The 16714-nt window shown below is 44.1% G+C and overlaps 1 protein-coding gene across 1 annotated transcript in view; it reads left to right on the forward strand.

Annotated features, from left to right (window-relative positions):
• LOC103742147 (tetratricopeptide repeat protein 41-like) overlaps window positions 1–16714 on the forward strand; it is an 85041-nt gene that overhangs the window by 56007 nt on the left and 12320 nt on the right. Inside the window, 7 exon segments of the mRNA XM_008843158.3 lie at window positions 2180–2351; window positions 7010–7074; window positions 7077–7171; window positions 8293–8355; window positions 8357–8434; window positions 10365–10419; window positions 10421–10499. Of these exon segments, the coding sequence (XP_008841380.2) occupies window positions 2180–2351; window positions 7010–7074; window positions 7077–7171; window positions 8293–8355; window positions 8357–8434; window positions 10365–10419; window positions 10421–10499 (607 nt within the window).

Genomic DNA, 16714 nt, shown 5'->3' on the forward strand with positions numbered 1-16714 from the left:
GAACTCACTATGTAGACCAGGCTGGCCTTGAACTCACAGACATCCGCCTGCCTCTGCCTCTTGAGTGTGTACATGCCTTTTTAAAAAAAGGAAATTACAGTGGTAGGCTAATAAAAGACTGGCCAGAGACTTGGTTATAAGTTTCACAAAGACATGAGGGAAGGTTTATTGATTATCTCTACTGATTTTTCTTTTCAGAAATATGAACATTTGATTTTACTGAATATAATGAAAGTTTCACTCATAACATTTCTGTACAAGGTGACATAGAAATAAAGACTGAAAACAGGCCCCTTGAATCTGGCCAGTGTGGGGCGGGGTGGTTCTATGATAACTACTGAGACAGCAAGGCCATACAGAGCTGAGTTTAGAGGTAGGTCCTGAGGAAGGTGGTTGAGGTTCTCTTCCCCCTGGGTAGGCACTAGGAGAGGAGATGGCGTAAACAGCGGACATTTATTTCTCATCGTCCTGGAGACTGGAAGCCCAAGATGAAGATGCCGATAGAGTTGGTGTCTGGGAAGGCTTTGCATCCTGCTTCATAGACAGTCATCTTTTTGCTTTGTTGTCATGTGGAGGAAAGGGTTGAGAGAACCCTGGGGCATCTTTTACCAAGGCACTGATCCCATTCATAAGGGCTCCACAGCTCTAATGTCTCCACCTCCCTGAGGCTTCACTCCTCACACCATCACACTGGGGGTGGATTTCAACAGGAACTTTGAGGGCCCGTGTTCAGTCCATATACCTTTCCTTCTTCCTGTTGATTGAATTGTGGCTATGATGCCTGGGGGAGGAACAGTCATTTTACACTGAGAAGAGTCCTTGGGAGTGGAGTCAAGAAAGGGCATACAATGAGATAGCAGGAGTCCAAATCTCTGACACTGTTGGCCATCTGGCTCCTGACTTACATATGAGAGAAATCAAGTTATCATTAATTTTTGTTACTTATAGCCTAATCCTAACCAATATTTAAGGCAGTCTTACAGGGTAGACTTGAACTTGAGGTAAGATAAAAAGATACAATATTAAGGGGGCATAGTCTAAAGAGAAAGAAGCCCTTTACCCTGGAGTTGGCTTGCCTTTTCTGATGACAGAGCCACGAAGCTTTAAATACCACTGATAAGGAACATTACCCACAGAAATAATGTGTGTCATCCTAAATCTGTAGTGCTTGCTTGGGGCTGGAATGACGTGTAACCTAGAGTTCTGACACTCACATTGCTTGGATTGGACATTAGAGGACTTCACCAACCAGTGTGTTAAAAATTTTTTATTGATTTATTTAAAAAATTATTTGACCTCTGAGCCATCTCTCCAGCCCTCCTGCTTGCCTTCTTTCCTTCCTTCCTTCCTTCCTTCCTTCCTTCCTTCCTTCCTTCCTTCCTTCCTTCCTTCCTTCCTTCCTTATTTCCTTCCTTCCTTCCTTCCTTCCTTCCTTCCTTCCTCCCTCCCTCCCTCCCTCCCTTCCTTCCCTTTTTTATTTGTGTGTGCTCAGGAACTCGTGGGAATCAGATTTTATTTCCTTCTACCACGCAAGTCCCAGGGATTGAACCCAGGCAGATGCCTTTACTTGCTGAGCCATCTCACTGGCTCCTTGCTAATACTGGGGATTGAACTCAAAACCTCATAGGTGCTACTTAAGCTCTCTATCACTGAGCTAAATCTCCCAGCCATCTAATCAGTATGTTCTATGCACTGATAGGGTTTTGAATGAGAAATGGTTTAAGTTAATGTAAAGTAAGTGTCTTGAAATAAATATGCTGGAGCAGTAAGCAGAATTTAAATTCAAGTATCTAACCACAAAGGTGTCAGGCATAAAGTTACCAGCTCTCTGGTCTCATTGAATTCAAGCTGCATTTCCAGACGTTCATTGAATCCTGGATCCCATCTGCCCTGGAACACTTGACACACACAAGGCATGGGCAGGCTATTTAAAAAAATTATTATCGTCAACTAATGGTTTGTGAACAAAGTGCAGGCAAAAGGAAAAGCTATCTTCAGCCACCAAGGTTTGTTCAAAATGGATTCTTAGTTTGACGTTTCTCCCCAAAAGGTATCATCCTAGCCATTTACTTCATAGATATTTAAAATTCCCCAAGGAGTGATGTAATAGGTACAAATTCCTTAAGGTCTGGCAGCTGTCCCTGTCCTCAAGATTGATTCCCTTTGTCATTTTGTACAGAATCAATCCATGACAGAAATGCTCCTCAAAGTGCAGAATGCTATTGGAGAACTATATCTTGAAATTGGGATGACTGAGAAAGGACTCTAATATTTTCAGAAAGCGTGGTCAAATCTGCTGCGGTTTACACTTAGTGGCTTGAAAACCAGCCAGGACTTGGTGAAACAGAAAGGTAGGTGCATGCCTGCAGAGGGCACCCCATCCCTTGCAGAACACAACTCCTAGGCCTGGCCGTAGGAAAGGGAATGGTAGGGTAGAGTCTGTTCTGGCCTTTGGGGAGGTTGCTGGGAGTGTAAAAGCATACCTCTTCCTGACAGACAACCCTTTTAGAATGTCAGAGGCTCTGAAGGTGACCCTCAAAGGAGGAGGCGCAGTACAGTATGGGGCCTTCAGTATTCAACTCTGAAACTAGCCTTTGATGCACGACTTCAGCTTTCTGGGTCACAGTTTACATGTTTGTAAAGTAGGGTAAAAACTGTGTCTGCATTGTATATTGTTGTGAGACTAAAAGTGTTCCTAGGAGGCTGGAAAGCACCCAGAACAGTATCTGGCATGAATTTAAGTATTCATTGATTATTCTCCAGTATTTAATGTTTTGAGGCCACTGTGATACCTTTGGTAAAACAGAGAAAAGAATATTTACTGAATCAAGGTATAGGACAAGCATTTGTAGTTCAAAAATCCAAAATGCTCTAAAATATTTGTTTGCTTTTTTTTGTTTATTTAAGACAGGGTTTTGCTATGCAGCCCAAGCTAGCCTTGAACTAGAGATTCTTCTACCTCAGCCTTCCAAATACAGGAATTACAAGTGTGTAAGCCCATGGCCAGCTAAAAGTTCAAAATTCTGATGGTCAACATGATGCTTAAAAAATTCTGGACTTTAGACTTGGGAGTTTTGGATTCAGAATACTCAGCCACACAGTTTATATAAACACTCCCCAACCCCCAAATCTCCCAAATCTCAAACAAACACTTCTGGTCCCAAGCACTTTGGGTAAGGGGTATTCAACTTCATTAGACAATTCTGCCCTGCTGACTTATAGTCAGACTGAGGATTCTGCACTTTGTTATACTTGTATGGCCATGGCATGGGGTTTTATTGCATAACAAGCCATCCCAAACCTTGGTGGCTGAAAATATCATTTCCTTTTGCCTACACACCTCTGAGTCAGTTGAGGGATTCTCCTGGTCCAGGGTGGGCTCCTCAAGTAAAGGCATGGCTCATGTAAGTATTTGAGACTGGCTGGCAGGCCTGAATGGACTGGCTAAGCTGAGAGCATCACACCTAGGCATTTGGTGGTTGTCTGCCTGGGCTGACAGGTAGCTGGGCCAGTATTGTTCAATCCCAGGAGGACTGCCCAGGTCTGTTTACTTGGAAGTTAGCAGGAGAAAGAGCTGAAGCCTATGTCTGGGCTCAGAGTTGGTACAATGTCCCCTTCCCTGGCATTTGATCAACTACAGGGCCTTGGGGTTGTTATGGATAACATCAAAAGGGGGATTGGATAAGGCTAGTGTGGAGACTTGCAGCTGCTTTTGCAATCTGCCACCATGGATAGAGGACCAAAGGTCCTTTCTAAGGCGCTAATGTCCCCCAGCTATAAATTCACTTTTTTAGTGATATCTACCTAAAGCAAGTTATGCTCACAGTCTCTTTTATCCTTTCCTTTGCCATCTTCTTGCCCCCTTTCACAGGTGAGGAAGCTGCAGGCTAGAGAGATTAAGGAGCATCAACTCCCACAGCTAGTAGATTTGGAGCTATGATGAGGTCTGTCTGACCCCAGAGCCTGTCTCAGTAGCTCTTTGCCATTCAGAATGCTTTCAGACATTTTAGGGGCTGTAATCCTTGATATAGAGCGTCTAACTTCCTGTTACACCGATGTAGGCAGGCCTGGCCCAGGCATGCTGAGGATTTGATGAGCAGGGGAAGACATGGTGGGAACCAGGGACACTTACGTGGGAGCCTGGCCCTGGCCTCTAAGATGGCTGTACAGTTCAGTACTCAGAGCCCTGAGGTGGTCAGCATGCCTGGCTTGGTTTCGAAGTGTAAAACTATACTTGTGATGAGGTCAAAGCTACAAGGGATGGGGTGGGGGTATATCAGGGTCTTAATGAGGTGTCTGTACCATCTGAAACAGATCTATTGGGAACAAATGTAGTTTGAGTTTCTTGACAAGAGTCAGGTGGGGCTTCAGGGTCTGGGAAAATTGATGAAAGATTCTAGCTTGACAAAAAAATCATCCATTCAAAAACATGTTGGTTGACACCTGCCCTGCACCAGATACTGTGCTGAATGCAGAAGGCAGAAGTACCAGCTCTGCTTTCTGAAGGATGTGGCACAATACATGGAATGAAGCCAACACATGGAATGATCACAGGCGCCGTACTAGTCAGAAACAGCTTGCAGCCAAACTTCTGTCTTCGCTCCCAGTTTCAAGGGGTTGAGTCCATGGTCATCTGGTTCTGTTTGGTTCCATTTGGGCCCAAGACAAAGCTGTGTGAACATGTGGCAGTTGGAGTGTATGGAGGAGGCTGTTCACTTCATAACAGCCAGGAAGCAGAAGGGAGCATGACTGTACTAGCAGGCTTCCTCCTTCCTCCTTTATTCACTCTAAGCCCATAGCCTGTCCAATGGTGTTGCTCATAGTCAAGATGGGTCTTATCTCCTTAGTTCATCATCTCTGGAAACACCCTCATAGACACACCCAGACATGGGTCTAGACACTTTGAGGTGTTACTCTCCTAGGTGCTTCTCAATGCAGTTGAGTTGACAGTAAGATTAACAATCATAGGTTATAAGAATGCAGCAGAATGGAGTTAGAGCAAAAGTGTGGAGGGACCCACCTGTGAGAAGTGGGTCAGGGGGCCTCTTTGAGGAGGGGACAATGAAACTAAGACCTGAGACCATTGATCTTCAGGAGCCTCAGGGAACAGTCCTGGCTGAGGGAACCACATATGCAGAGGTGGGGAAGGCTAGGCCTATCTTGAGCTGGAGAGATTCCTCAGTGAAGGGCAGGAAGTGGCTAGACTAGGCTGCAGGCTCTTGGGCCAGCATTTGGATTTTATTCTAAGGGCAAGGAGAAGCCACTGCAGTGTGTTAGGATGAGAGTGATGCCATCTGGTTTCTGTTTTGAGATTGCTTTTGCTGATGTATAAAAAATGGATTCTTCATGGCTGGGCGTGGTGGCACACACCTTTAATCCCAGCACTTGGGAGGCAGAGGCAGGCAGATCTCCAAGGAGTTCCAGGTCAGCTGGGGCTAACCCTTTACAATGAAGTCTGAATTCCATGGCACAGGAAGTTCCAGCCTCTTCTCTGTGCCTCTAGCAGTATTCTACTGATGCTTTCTCAAAACACCACTGCCTTAGTTTGCTAGGGCTTCTCTAACAATGTACCACAGGCTAGGGAGCTTAAGAAGCCTTTTTGCTCTTGCTTCTTGTGCCTGCTTGAAGATGTGAGAGCTTAGCTTCTGCTCCTCCTCCAGCCACCTCTGCCACCTTGCCTCCCTGCCATGATGGACTCTTGCCCCTTTGGAACTGTAAGCTCAAATAAACTCTTCCTTCTATTAAAAAAAAGAAGCCCTTTTCTGACAGTTCTTGAACAGAAATCAGAGGTCAAGGTGTTAGCAGGGCTGACTGCTCCTGAGCCTTCTCCCCTTGATTTGTAGATGACCCCCTTCACCCCCTGTCCTCACATGGTCTTCTGTGTATGGACCCTAATTTCCTCTCCACTGGGATGGAGGCCTAGTGGCTCATTTTGATACCTCTCTAAAGAAACTATCTGTAATAGGGTCACACTCCTAGGTACTAGAGATGAGGACTTCAAGATGTGACTTTTGAAGGAATACAGTTCAGCCCAAAGAGTTATGCTTTTCCCATTCCCACAAGGTATTGCTTAGAAAAACTTCCTGCTTTTAAGGAGTCTGGGTTATTGTCAAAATATAAATTCAACAGAAGAGCAAAATTGTTGAGTCCAGGTGAAGCCTCCTGTTTACTAATTGGTTTGTGGCATGGATTCGTGTGCTTCCTGTATGGCTGTATTATGCTTTCTGTCTCACTGCAGGATGGTACTGCCTGTTTTCTCTAGGATTCGGTTTACCATGGGGATTGCTGGCTTCACTGTATTTGTGTTCTTGCTCTGTTTCTGACTTGCTCATTCACAAAATAGACTTGGGGGGCTGGAGAGATGGCCTAACTGATAAAGTGCCTGCCTTGCATGCACGATGACTTGAATTTGATCCCCAGAACCCATGTAAAAAAGCCAGGCATGGTGGAACATGCTTGTAATCTCAGCACTGGGGGAGCAGAGACAGGTGAATCAAGGTGGCTCTCTAGCCAGCCATACTAGTCTGCTTGTAGAGTTCCAGGCCAGTGAGCAACCTGTCTAAAAAAAAAAAAAAAAAAAAAGGGTGGTATCTAAGGAATGACACCTGAGGCTGTCCTCTGGCCTCCTCATGTATACATACATGCACATATACACACATGTACACACAAAACACACATACTCATGTATGCATACACTCGTGTGCACCTGCACAGACATGAACCATGAACATATACACACACACATGTACACACAAACAGACTCAGTCTTCAGGATCAATCTGTTGTCTTACCACCTTGGCCTTGTGACTACCACACACACATACTGATGCTATACATGAAAACCAACCCTATTCAGTGTAGGTCAGTGGCTAATTCATCCAGAAAAAGCCTGGTTCTTGGCCTCATGAAGTACTGATATTAAATGCTAGGCCCTATGACATTTTGATTCTTTTATGGGAAAAAAAACCCCTTAAGCATTATATTCTTTGTGAACATTTATTCCTGATAGTCAAAGTACTGAATAACCTGGCAATCAGCATCTGAGGATACTTAAAAGAAAACCATATCTTGGAACAGAGGACCCCAACAAATATGCTACTGAAATCTCCAGGTTAGTGAACGACAATCCCCGTGATCAAGCTACCATGAAATACACCGAAGGTGTTCTCATGTAAACATGGGTTCTTTTTCCTTAACTTTCCTTGTTTTCTTTATTAGCTTTTGTTCTTTTCATCAATGTACTTAGGGACTGGTGATGTAACTCAATTAGTAGAATGCTGTCTAGTGTACAAAGCCCTGGGTTCAATTTCCCAGCCCAGTGTTTAAGTTTGGTATGGTTGCATGTTCCTCTAGTCCCAGAACTTGGGAGGTGGAGGCAGGAGGATGAGGAGTTCAAGATCATCCTCAGCTACTTAGGGGGTTCAAGGCCAGCCTGATTAACATCAGACCCTGTCTCAAAGATACATGTTTATGTTTAATCTATATCTGGTACTGAGTCTCTCACCCAGCCAATACTGTTAAGGAAATGCTGAGCGTCAGCATGCCCTCCATCTTAGTAGGTCTCAGCCAGGGTGGTTTTGGGCCCATTGCAGGGCACTTTTGGCAATGTCTGGACATGCTGTTGGTTAACAGGACTGGCAAGAAGATTTTGATAGAGGTCTAGAGGGGAGGTCAGGGATATTACTAGACAGACTACAGTGCACAGGGCAGGCCTATAGTAAGGAATTACCCAGTCTATATCTACAATGCTGATGTTGAAAATAATGCTCTTTGTAGCCCAGGCTGGCCTGAACTCATGATCCTACTACCTCAGCCTCCCAAATGCTGGGATGACAAGTGTGCATCACCATGTTTGGCTACTCTAGATTCCTTATAAAGATTTTGCTGGGGACATGGCAATGTAGCTTAGGGCCAGAGTACTTGCTAACATATACAAGGCCCCCTGCCTCAAAGATCTATACAATATCTTCTGTTTTTTGATTTTTTTGAGACAGGGTCTCTCTGTAACCCCAGCTGTCCTGGAACTCAATATGTAGATCAGGTTGGCCTCAATCTCACAGAGCTCTGCCTGTCTCTGCCTGGGATTAAAAGCATGTACCACTATACCCAGCCTACACCTTCTTCTCATGAGTGATTTTGAGATTCTTTGACTCCACTGTTATAAACTGTTATTTTAATCTTTCTGGACAGATTTTGGATGTTCATGAGAGTTGGTTTTGGTAGCCCAGTGAATGTAGGACATTTACTGTAAACACCCTTCTAGTAAATCACAAGCCTGTGTTTCATTTTCAGGTTGTCTGCTGGAAACACATCTGTTGCAAAACTGAAATTTCAAGAGTGTTTAAATATCAGAAGACGAGAAAAACATGCTAGTTGGAGAAATTATGGAATTGTTAGCAGATTTATTATTTTTTTTACTAGGAAATAATGAAAAGTAAGTTTCTAAGAATTGTTTCAGGAAACATGTCCTCTCCCCCAATCCTCCAGCATCTGAGATCTGCAGTTACTTATTGGGGCTTCTATGTCTCCATTCCTACTTATAAACTTCCCTCCTGAGGGTCTCAACCTGCCGTACTTGTCAGGGTACCATCTAGCAGGTATTCAGCAAGAGTTCTGGGCCAACAGTGTGGAGGCTTTGACAGCAGGTAGGGACACAGGAATCCAGTGCTGTCATTGTGAGTGGCTCCTGTGACCCTGACACCACCTGTGAGCAGGCCTGCTTACTCCAGGGCCTTTGTGAAAGTCTTGGCCATGGCTACTGCCTGTAGGACCCCATCTCACTGTTCTGTGTGTCTATGAGACAAGGCCAGAGCTTACCATACCTCAGGTCATACTGGCTGTTGTCCCTCTCTCTTGGGTAGCCTTTGTTATGAGTGTCTATCCTCAGTTCCCCATACATCTAGGGGTAGAAGAGGGTGGTAGGGACCATCTCGGGACCTGATGTGAGTATGTCTAGGTCTGATTGCCTTTCCTGGCCATGGTGTGGGAGGAGAGTCTTTGTGGAGCCTCAGAGAGCCAAGTGCAGGCTTCTTGGAGCCCAGTGCTGCCCTTTCACAGACAGTCAGCTGACCAAATGAACAGTTAGGGACACTCTCTGTAAATCTTGGTTTTGGAGCAAGGGCTCCCCTCCCCTCCTTGTGCCCAGCCTTGCTTTTGCACCCCAGTCTTTCACTTTCTCCAAGACTTTTCCTCTCAATAGTGACTTCTTCCTTCTTGTGCTCTCAGGAAGAATGTGATACCTGCAACCTATAGTACTTTAGTATAAATCAGCCTTAACTCTTTCTTAATGATGTTTAAAGGACAAAGAGTAAGCCAAATACAGGAGGACCTAGGTAAACTCACAGTGGTGGGTGGTAGTGCTGAGGTAGGTGGTGGGATCTGTCTCACAGGCAGGGTTCAGATTTTGTTTCTGCTGCTGAGTAACAGTGAGAAGTTGGACAGGTGTTTAACATCTTGGGATCTCATCCACTTTCTCTTTGGTGAAGTAAGCAGTAAGAGTATATTCCTTACAGGATTACTGAGGATTAGGGCAGCTGTCACGTGGATAGCTCAGTGGGCCCGGCACGTACTGCAAGTGTGGTGTCCTGAGTGGTGGGTACAGTTATTTTGCTCTGCAGCAGATGGCTGTGGTGGCACTAGACACTGAATAAGCTCCCTCTTACTCATCTTAAGGGCAGTATTTCCTGTAGAGAAGCAAAAAGCTCAGCTGCAGAGTCCTTCCTCTGGTCTAATTGGTCTCCCTGCTCGTCCAGCTTCTACCCAGGCTGCAATGACATTACGATCCTACTGTCCTCTTAATGAAGAGTTTTCAGTATCAAAGTCCAAAGCCTTGGGCCAGAGATTAGCTTATGCCCAAGGCTTGACTAGCATGTGTTAGGCTCTGGCTTTGATCCCCAGCACTGCAGTCAATCAATCATTCAATCAATCAATCAATCAATCAATCAATCAATCAATCAATCAATCAATCAATCATCAGTCAATCAGTCAATCAAGAATGCCTACCTAACATGCATGAGTACTAGGGTTCAATGCCTAGAACCATATACAAACTGGGTGTACTGGTGCATGCCTGTCATCCCAGTACTCAGAAGGTGAGGTGGAGGCAGGAAAATCAGGAATTCAAGGTCATCCTTGGTTATATATGGAGTTTCGAGGCCAGCCTGAGCTACATGAAACTCTACATTTAGAAACAAATGCCCAGAGCCTTAGTGTTATGAGTGGATCCCAGCTTCAGGCTCTAGTCTCCCTCCACCTGTGGGAGAGTTTGAGGCAAGGGCCAGTCTTACTGCTCTTTGTCCTCAGTCCTATTTGTTGAATGGATGTATGCCACCAATGTAAAACTTAATTGAATTTCTGTTTTCTAGATCTGAAAGAAAGCAAGTAACCGAGTATTATAAACAAGTAATAAAAATCAAGGACTAAGGCAGATGCTGTGGTCACCTGTAGGCTTATCAGGAAGCAGCTGAGCATTAGCCTCAGCGATACCGTGTGTAAACTATGTAATTGCTCACATCTGTTTCTTTTATGAGCAGGTGATGTTTTAGCTGCAAACTTTGGTTTAATTATTTAAAAAATGGTTTTATAGCGGGGCATGGTGGTGCCTGCCTTTAATCGCAGCACTCAGGAGGCAGAGGCAGACAGATCTCTGTGAGTTCGAGGCCAGGCTGGTCTCCATTAGCGAATCCAGGCCAGCTGCAGCTACAGGGAAACATTGTCTCAAAAAGACCAAAAAAAAAAAAAAAAAAAGGGTTTTGTTAAACCGGGTATGGTGGCACACACCATTAATCCCAGCACTGGGGAGGCAAAGGCAGGCAGATCTCTGTCTACATAGCAAGTTCCAGACCAGCTGGAGCTACAGGGAGACCCTGTCTCAAAAAGACCAAAAGAAGAAGAAGAAGAAAAAAAAAAACCAAAGCAAAACAAGACAACAAAAAAGGCGTTATTGAAGCAGCTCCTGTTCATATACTTTCATTTTTTTTCAAACCAGTGAGTCATTTGTCTTTTAACTTAAAAAAAACTTTACTGAGAATTTCATACATGCATATAAGGTGTTTTGATAAATCCATGCCCACTCTCTCCCCTCCATCACCTTCCATATTTCCCCATCACTTTTTCCTGCCAACTTCGTGTTTTCTTTTTTTCTCTCTTTCTTTTTCTTTCTTTCTTTCTTTCTTTCTTTCTTTCTTTCTTTCTTTCTTTCTTTCTTTCTTTCTTCTTTCTAAATGGGGCTTTTAACTTCCTTTTATTTTTTGAAGGAAGTTAAAAAGTATTTTACTTATTATTTTTAATGTGTATGAGTATATTGCCCCCATGTATGTAAGTACACCCATGCTGAGCAATGCCCACAGAGGTCAGCATAGGGCATTGGATCCCCTGGAACTGGAGTTACAGATGGTTGTTAGCCACCATGTGGGTGCTGGGAAGCAAACCTGGGTCCTCTACAAGAACAGTCAGTGCTCTTAACCACTGAGCCGTCTAGTCCCTAAAGACGTTTTTAATTACATTCATTTATTGTGTGTGTGTGTATGTGTGTCTGTGTGTCTGTGTATGTATGGGCACACTGGTGTGTCAGCATGCATGTGGAGGTCAGAGGAAAGTGGAGAACACCCAGGGGCTTTCGACAAGGTCACTGGGCCTGGAGGACAGACAGTGGAAGTGTAGGATTCTCTATGACACTGGAATAGAGGACAACCAGAGAGTGCTTTTCCAGACTTGTCCACAAGCTTTACATTTGATTCTTGTACATGGGTTGGTTCTGTCAAAGAAGGCTCTCAGGAAGGGACCCGAGAAGACTGCTGCTTCTTTGGGCAGTCTGGACTCCACAGACAAGGGAATGTAGCAGAAGGCTTTGCACATGAAGCTGCAAGGGAAGCATAGCATGGTCAGAGGGACCTTGATTCTGAGTCTACTTTTAAGGTCTGTGGATATAAAACACAGCTCTCACCTCAATGGGAATATGAAATCATTTATGCTCAAGTCAAATGTGAGTGACCATGGCCTGGAAACACAAATCTCAGGTTGCCCAAATACCATGTTCCAATATTATAATAGTTTCATATAAATTTTTTTCATAATAGAAGAAAGAAAACATTACTGGGGCTGAGGAGATATTTCAGTTGGTAAAGTGCTTGCTGCACAAGAGGGAGTTCAACCCCTAGCATCCACACAAAAAGCCAGGTGCAGCACCTGTAATCCCAGTGCTGGGGAGATGGAGACAAGAGGATCCTTGGAGCTTGCTGGGCAGCAGTCCAGTGGAACTGGTAAGTTCCAGGTCCAGTGAGAGACCCTGTCTCAAAAAATAAGATGGAGAACAGCTGAGGAAGATGCTTGATGTTGACCTCCAAATGCACACGTAAACATGTATGCACATAACATCACACACATGCATACATAGACATGTACCCAGAGAAAAAAAATCTTATATCAAGACATTTAAAAAATACATTGGTGGAAGCATCAGGTAGGTGGCCTGCAGCTGCAGCAAAGTGGGGAAGTCTTTCCTGTAGCCTCAGATGCTCTCTGACAGCATTCTTAACCTTTGGGTTGTTGGAAGCTAGGGAACTGTTTATACTTTCGAAAAAGGATTTTACCTAATAGTGACATTTGACCTGACACAGGATGTTAGGTCAAACACAGAGGTGGGCAATGAATGACTATTTAGGCAGCTAAAGATAGCCCAAGATAATATGACTCCATACCTGTAATATCCAGCTCTCCACAATCACTCTTCTTTTATTTTTTGCATGCATATCTGTGTTCACATGTATGTGGACACGTGTGTGCATGATTACATGTGCACATAGATGTGTGTGCACGTGGAAGCCTGAGGTTGATGCCAGGAGTTTTCCTTGATCACTTTCCACCTCATTCATTGAGGCAGGGTCTCACAGTCAAACCCAGTACTCACTAATTCAAGTAGTCCTATGAATCAGCTTGCTCTGGAGATCTCCTGTCTCCCCCTTCCATGGCTGGAACCCTGCATTTCACATGTGTTTCTTGGGATCTGAGTTCCAGTCCTCACACATGCACTGCAAATGCTTTAACCACTGAGCCATCTTCCCAGTCCCTCATTTAACTTTTATTCAGGCTATCAGCCTTGTAGAATGCTTAACACAGTTGTGGCTTTTTTTTTCTGGTAACTACAGTTCAAAAGCCTTTTGATTTTCTTTAGGAATTTTATTTCCAAATTGCTAGGCATGGTAAAACTGACTACATTTTGGACCATATTGATTCAAAGACTTAGAGCTTCTGTTATCATTGTTTGGCGCCCCTGTAAGGAGGAGTAAATATTCTTTTAAATTGTACCAAAAGTTGACATCATTTCCTGTGGTTTTGGTGAATACTGAGTTTCTTCTTCAATGGTCCTAGTTCAGGGGAGGGGAACTTGCATCATGTTTTAAGGGTGATCTTTAGGGCCATGTTTGCAGGACTCTAGAGGCCTTCTGAGAGAAGGCCTCTACTCTCCACACTTGGCCTTAAGCTTTATTGCCTTGGGATTTAGTCATACCTATGATCTGTTAGCTTATTTTGTAAACAGTTACCATTCTGTGAGTTCTGCCAATGCATGTGGGAATTGAAGAGGAGAGTTGAATGGGGTGGGGAGGGGAGGAGGAGCAGTCTCTGGGCAGTAGCTGGAGACAGGCCCTACCCAGCTGGAAGAGGGTGTAAGTGGCATGAAGGTGGCCACTCACTAGGCCCATGGGATAGGACTTAGGAACTGCCATCCCTGAGTAAGTTGTTCTCCCATGTGTCCATCTAACAGAGACTTCCCAACCCATGGGCATCTGGACAGGGGTGAAGCCCCCTACTGGTCACCTATAGCCTTGGGTAGTTTTATTTATTTCAGTGGCTACACAGAAATCTCATCATAAATGTGTATATATATATATATAATTTTATTGACTTATTTTTATTTTTACCTGTATGAGTGTATTGCCTGCATGTATGTAAGTGCACCCATGTCATGCAATGCCTGTGGAGGTCAGAAGAGGGTATCAGATTCCCCTGAAACTGGAATTATGGATGTTTTTTAGCCATCATGTGGGTGCTGGGAATTGAACCCGGGTCCTCTCTAGGAGCAGTCAGTGCACTTAACCGATAAGCCATCTCCCCAGACCCAGAAATCTCGTCTTCTGTAAATGCCATAGCTAGAGCCATTTTGAAACACTGTCAGGGGTTCTGACAGCTCCTTGCCACAGGACATAATTTGCACATTATTCTACACAAGCTATTTTTCAAACCGGTGCTGATTTTGTCTCTCATCTGAAAGTATGAAACAAGTTTTGATTTTTCAAGACTGGATAAAGGGAGTGCAAGCTAGGTAGTGGGGGCACCTCGGGTGCTGTGAGCACTTCACAGCCAGTCCCCAATGTCCATAGTGCCTGGGCTAAAGAACCCTAGTGTAAGCTGCTTTCCCAGTGTGTGCACGCCATTGTTTAAAAGCAATGGAATATGATTGTTTTCAGCTTAGTCACTTGCTGAACATGAAAAAGGCCCCTGTGTCAGCAGCAGAAGAATCTGTTCTGTGGATGGGTTTAGGAATGTGTGTGTGTGTGTGTGTGTGTGTGTGTGTGTGTGTGTGTGCCTGTGCATAAGCAAATAGTTTTCTTCAAGGCTTCCAGGCTGAGCCATGTGAAGCATTTGATCTAAAAACAGAAAATGCAGATGTGGAAATAGAGAAAATTTATGGCAAAGGCGCTAGTATATCTATTCCGGTCTCTCCATTTACTGTTCTGACATGTAACAGTTTGTGTTTCTCTAGTCTGTCATGGAAGTAAAATATATCCATTTATTTCAGAAAACAGACATCTGTAATAGTGGCAATTGCAGAATTTTATGACATCTCAAGTCTTTACAAAAATAATTCAAATTTGTTGTCTATTTCCAATGTGGTATGATTAGTTCTCTTTAATTCTTTTTTCAGTGCTGAAGTGCGAACCCAGGACTTTGTGCATGATAGGCAAGTACCTCACCACTGAGCTACAGCCCCAGATCTGACTAAATATTTTTCCTGTAAGGAGTCATTTCTTGTCACCATTCATGGTGGCCGTTGAAATGGTGGTGTCCACTTCTTGTCATCCTTAATTCTCCTTCTACTGATTGACACTGACTTGTTTAACATAAGGTTCACTTCTGGCTCTCAGGAACATGGTAGATAATTAAATCAACTGTTAATTTAAGTTTATTGTGCTTTTTGCTTCAGTTGGTGACTGTGAGTGCAGACCATAGCTTCAGGACATCATGACAAGTGTGTTGGGAGGGAAAACAGACTAGTTCTGGAAAACTTTGAATTAGTTGTCCTTCGATATATAAGATGTACTTTTAGTTTTCCTATTTTATGGACATTTTCTATCTAAAGGAAATGTCCTTGTTCTAGTTTGTTCTTCATTGCTGTGACAAAATACTCTGACCACTACCAACTTGGGGAGGAAAGGGTTTATTCAGCTTACAACTCTCAGGTCACAGTTCATCAGGGAGCCCAAGGTAGGAACTCAGGGCAGGAACCTGGAAGCAGGAGCTGGAGCACAGGCCATGGAGGAATGCTGCTTACTGGCTTGCTCCCCGGCCCCTGCTCAGCCTGCTTTCTTATGCAACACAGGCCCACTGCCAAGTGTGGCACCACCCACAGTGGGCTGGGCCCTCCCACATCACTCATCAAGAAGATGCCCCTCAGACATGGCCATAGGCCGGTCCAATAGAGGCAATTCCCCAATTGAGGCTCCCTCAACCCAGGTGTGTCAAGTTGACACTAAAGCTATCCAGCACAGTGCTCAAGTAAACTTCATAAAATAAGCCAGAGCCACACACAGTTGGGTCTCATTACCATTTGTCACTTTGAAAGAAGTCTTAGGCCTTCTTAGTAAAGGGTTACTGAACACAAGCCATGTGAGCAGTTCTTTTTGAAGTTGACAGCTATGCATGTTTTCATCAGAGGAAGAGAGAAGAACTGTGAGATACAGAGAGTTTCAGCAAGCCTGTATTTTTAGAGCTTTATACATCGTACTATATGTAATGGCAAGGTTATATTATCTTACTGACCAGTTTGTGGGGAGGAGGACATGAGGAGGATGTAGGAGAATTCTGCTAGGCCACAGGCCTCCGAGGCCAGGGCAAGGACTTGGGATGTTAGCATCAGAGCAATGGAAAGTCAGGGTAGGTAAGTATTATAAAGAGTCATTCCCCTAGCCCAGCCTTCACAGAAGATCTCCAACTTAATAGTTCCAACTAATATTGTGAGTCAGAGTCCCCACACAGCTCAAAGGACTCTTTCTCAGCTACTCTTACATCTTTCTACTGTGTACATTTTGACCTCTCAGACTGAGAATTCCCAGGGCCAGGGGATTTATCATTTATTCTTTCTGCCTTCAAAGCACTAGAGAACACTAGCTATATGTAAGTGCTCTGACAATGATGTGTGCTAAGGCCGTAGATAAACAGGCCCTTCCTGGATGATTCACACAGTGGGCCTTGAGTTATTCCGTAGAAGTGATGGCACTGCTCCAAGCTAACAATATGGAAAGAAGCAACTCAAATAGTACTTTAACCTATGGAAGGCTGAGTGTCCTGGCATCTTCCTCAGTATTTTTATATAGATCAACACGTTGAATACAGTCTAGTCTTCAACATGGTGTGAAAATAGGGGGCTTCCAAGGATCTTAGAAGGTGACTATGACTAGTAATAATCAGATATATAGAGATTAGAGATGCATGTGCA

The sequence above is a fragment of the Nannospalax galili genome, unplaced genomic scaffold (assembly GCF_000622305.1).
Source record: "Nannospalax galili isolate Female #2095 unplaced genomic scaffold, S.galili_v1.0 scaffold39, whole genome shotgun sequence".
In the NCBI taxonomy this organism is placed as follows: Eukaryota; Metazoa; Chordata; class Mammalia; order Rodentia; family Spalacidae; genus Nannospalax; species Nannospalax galili.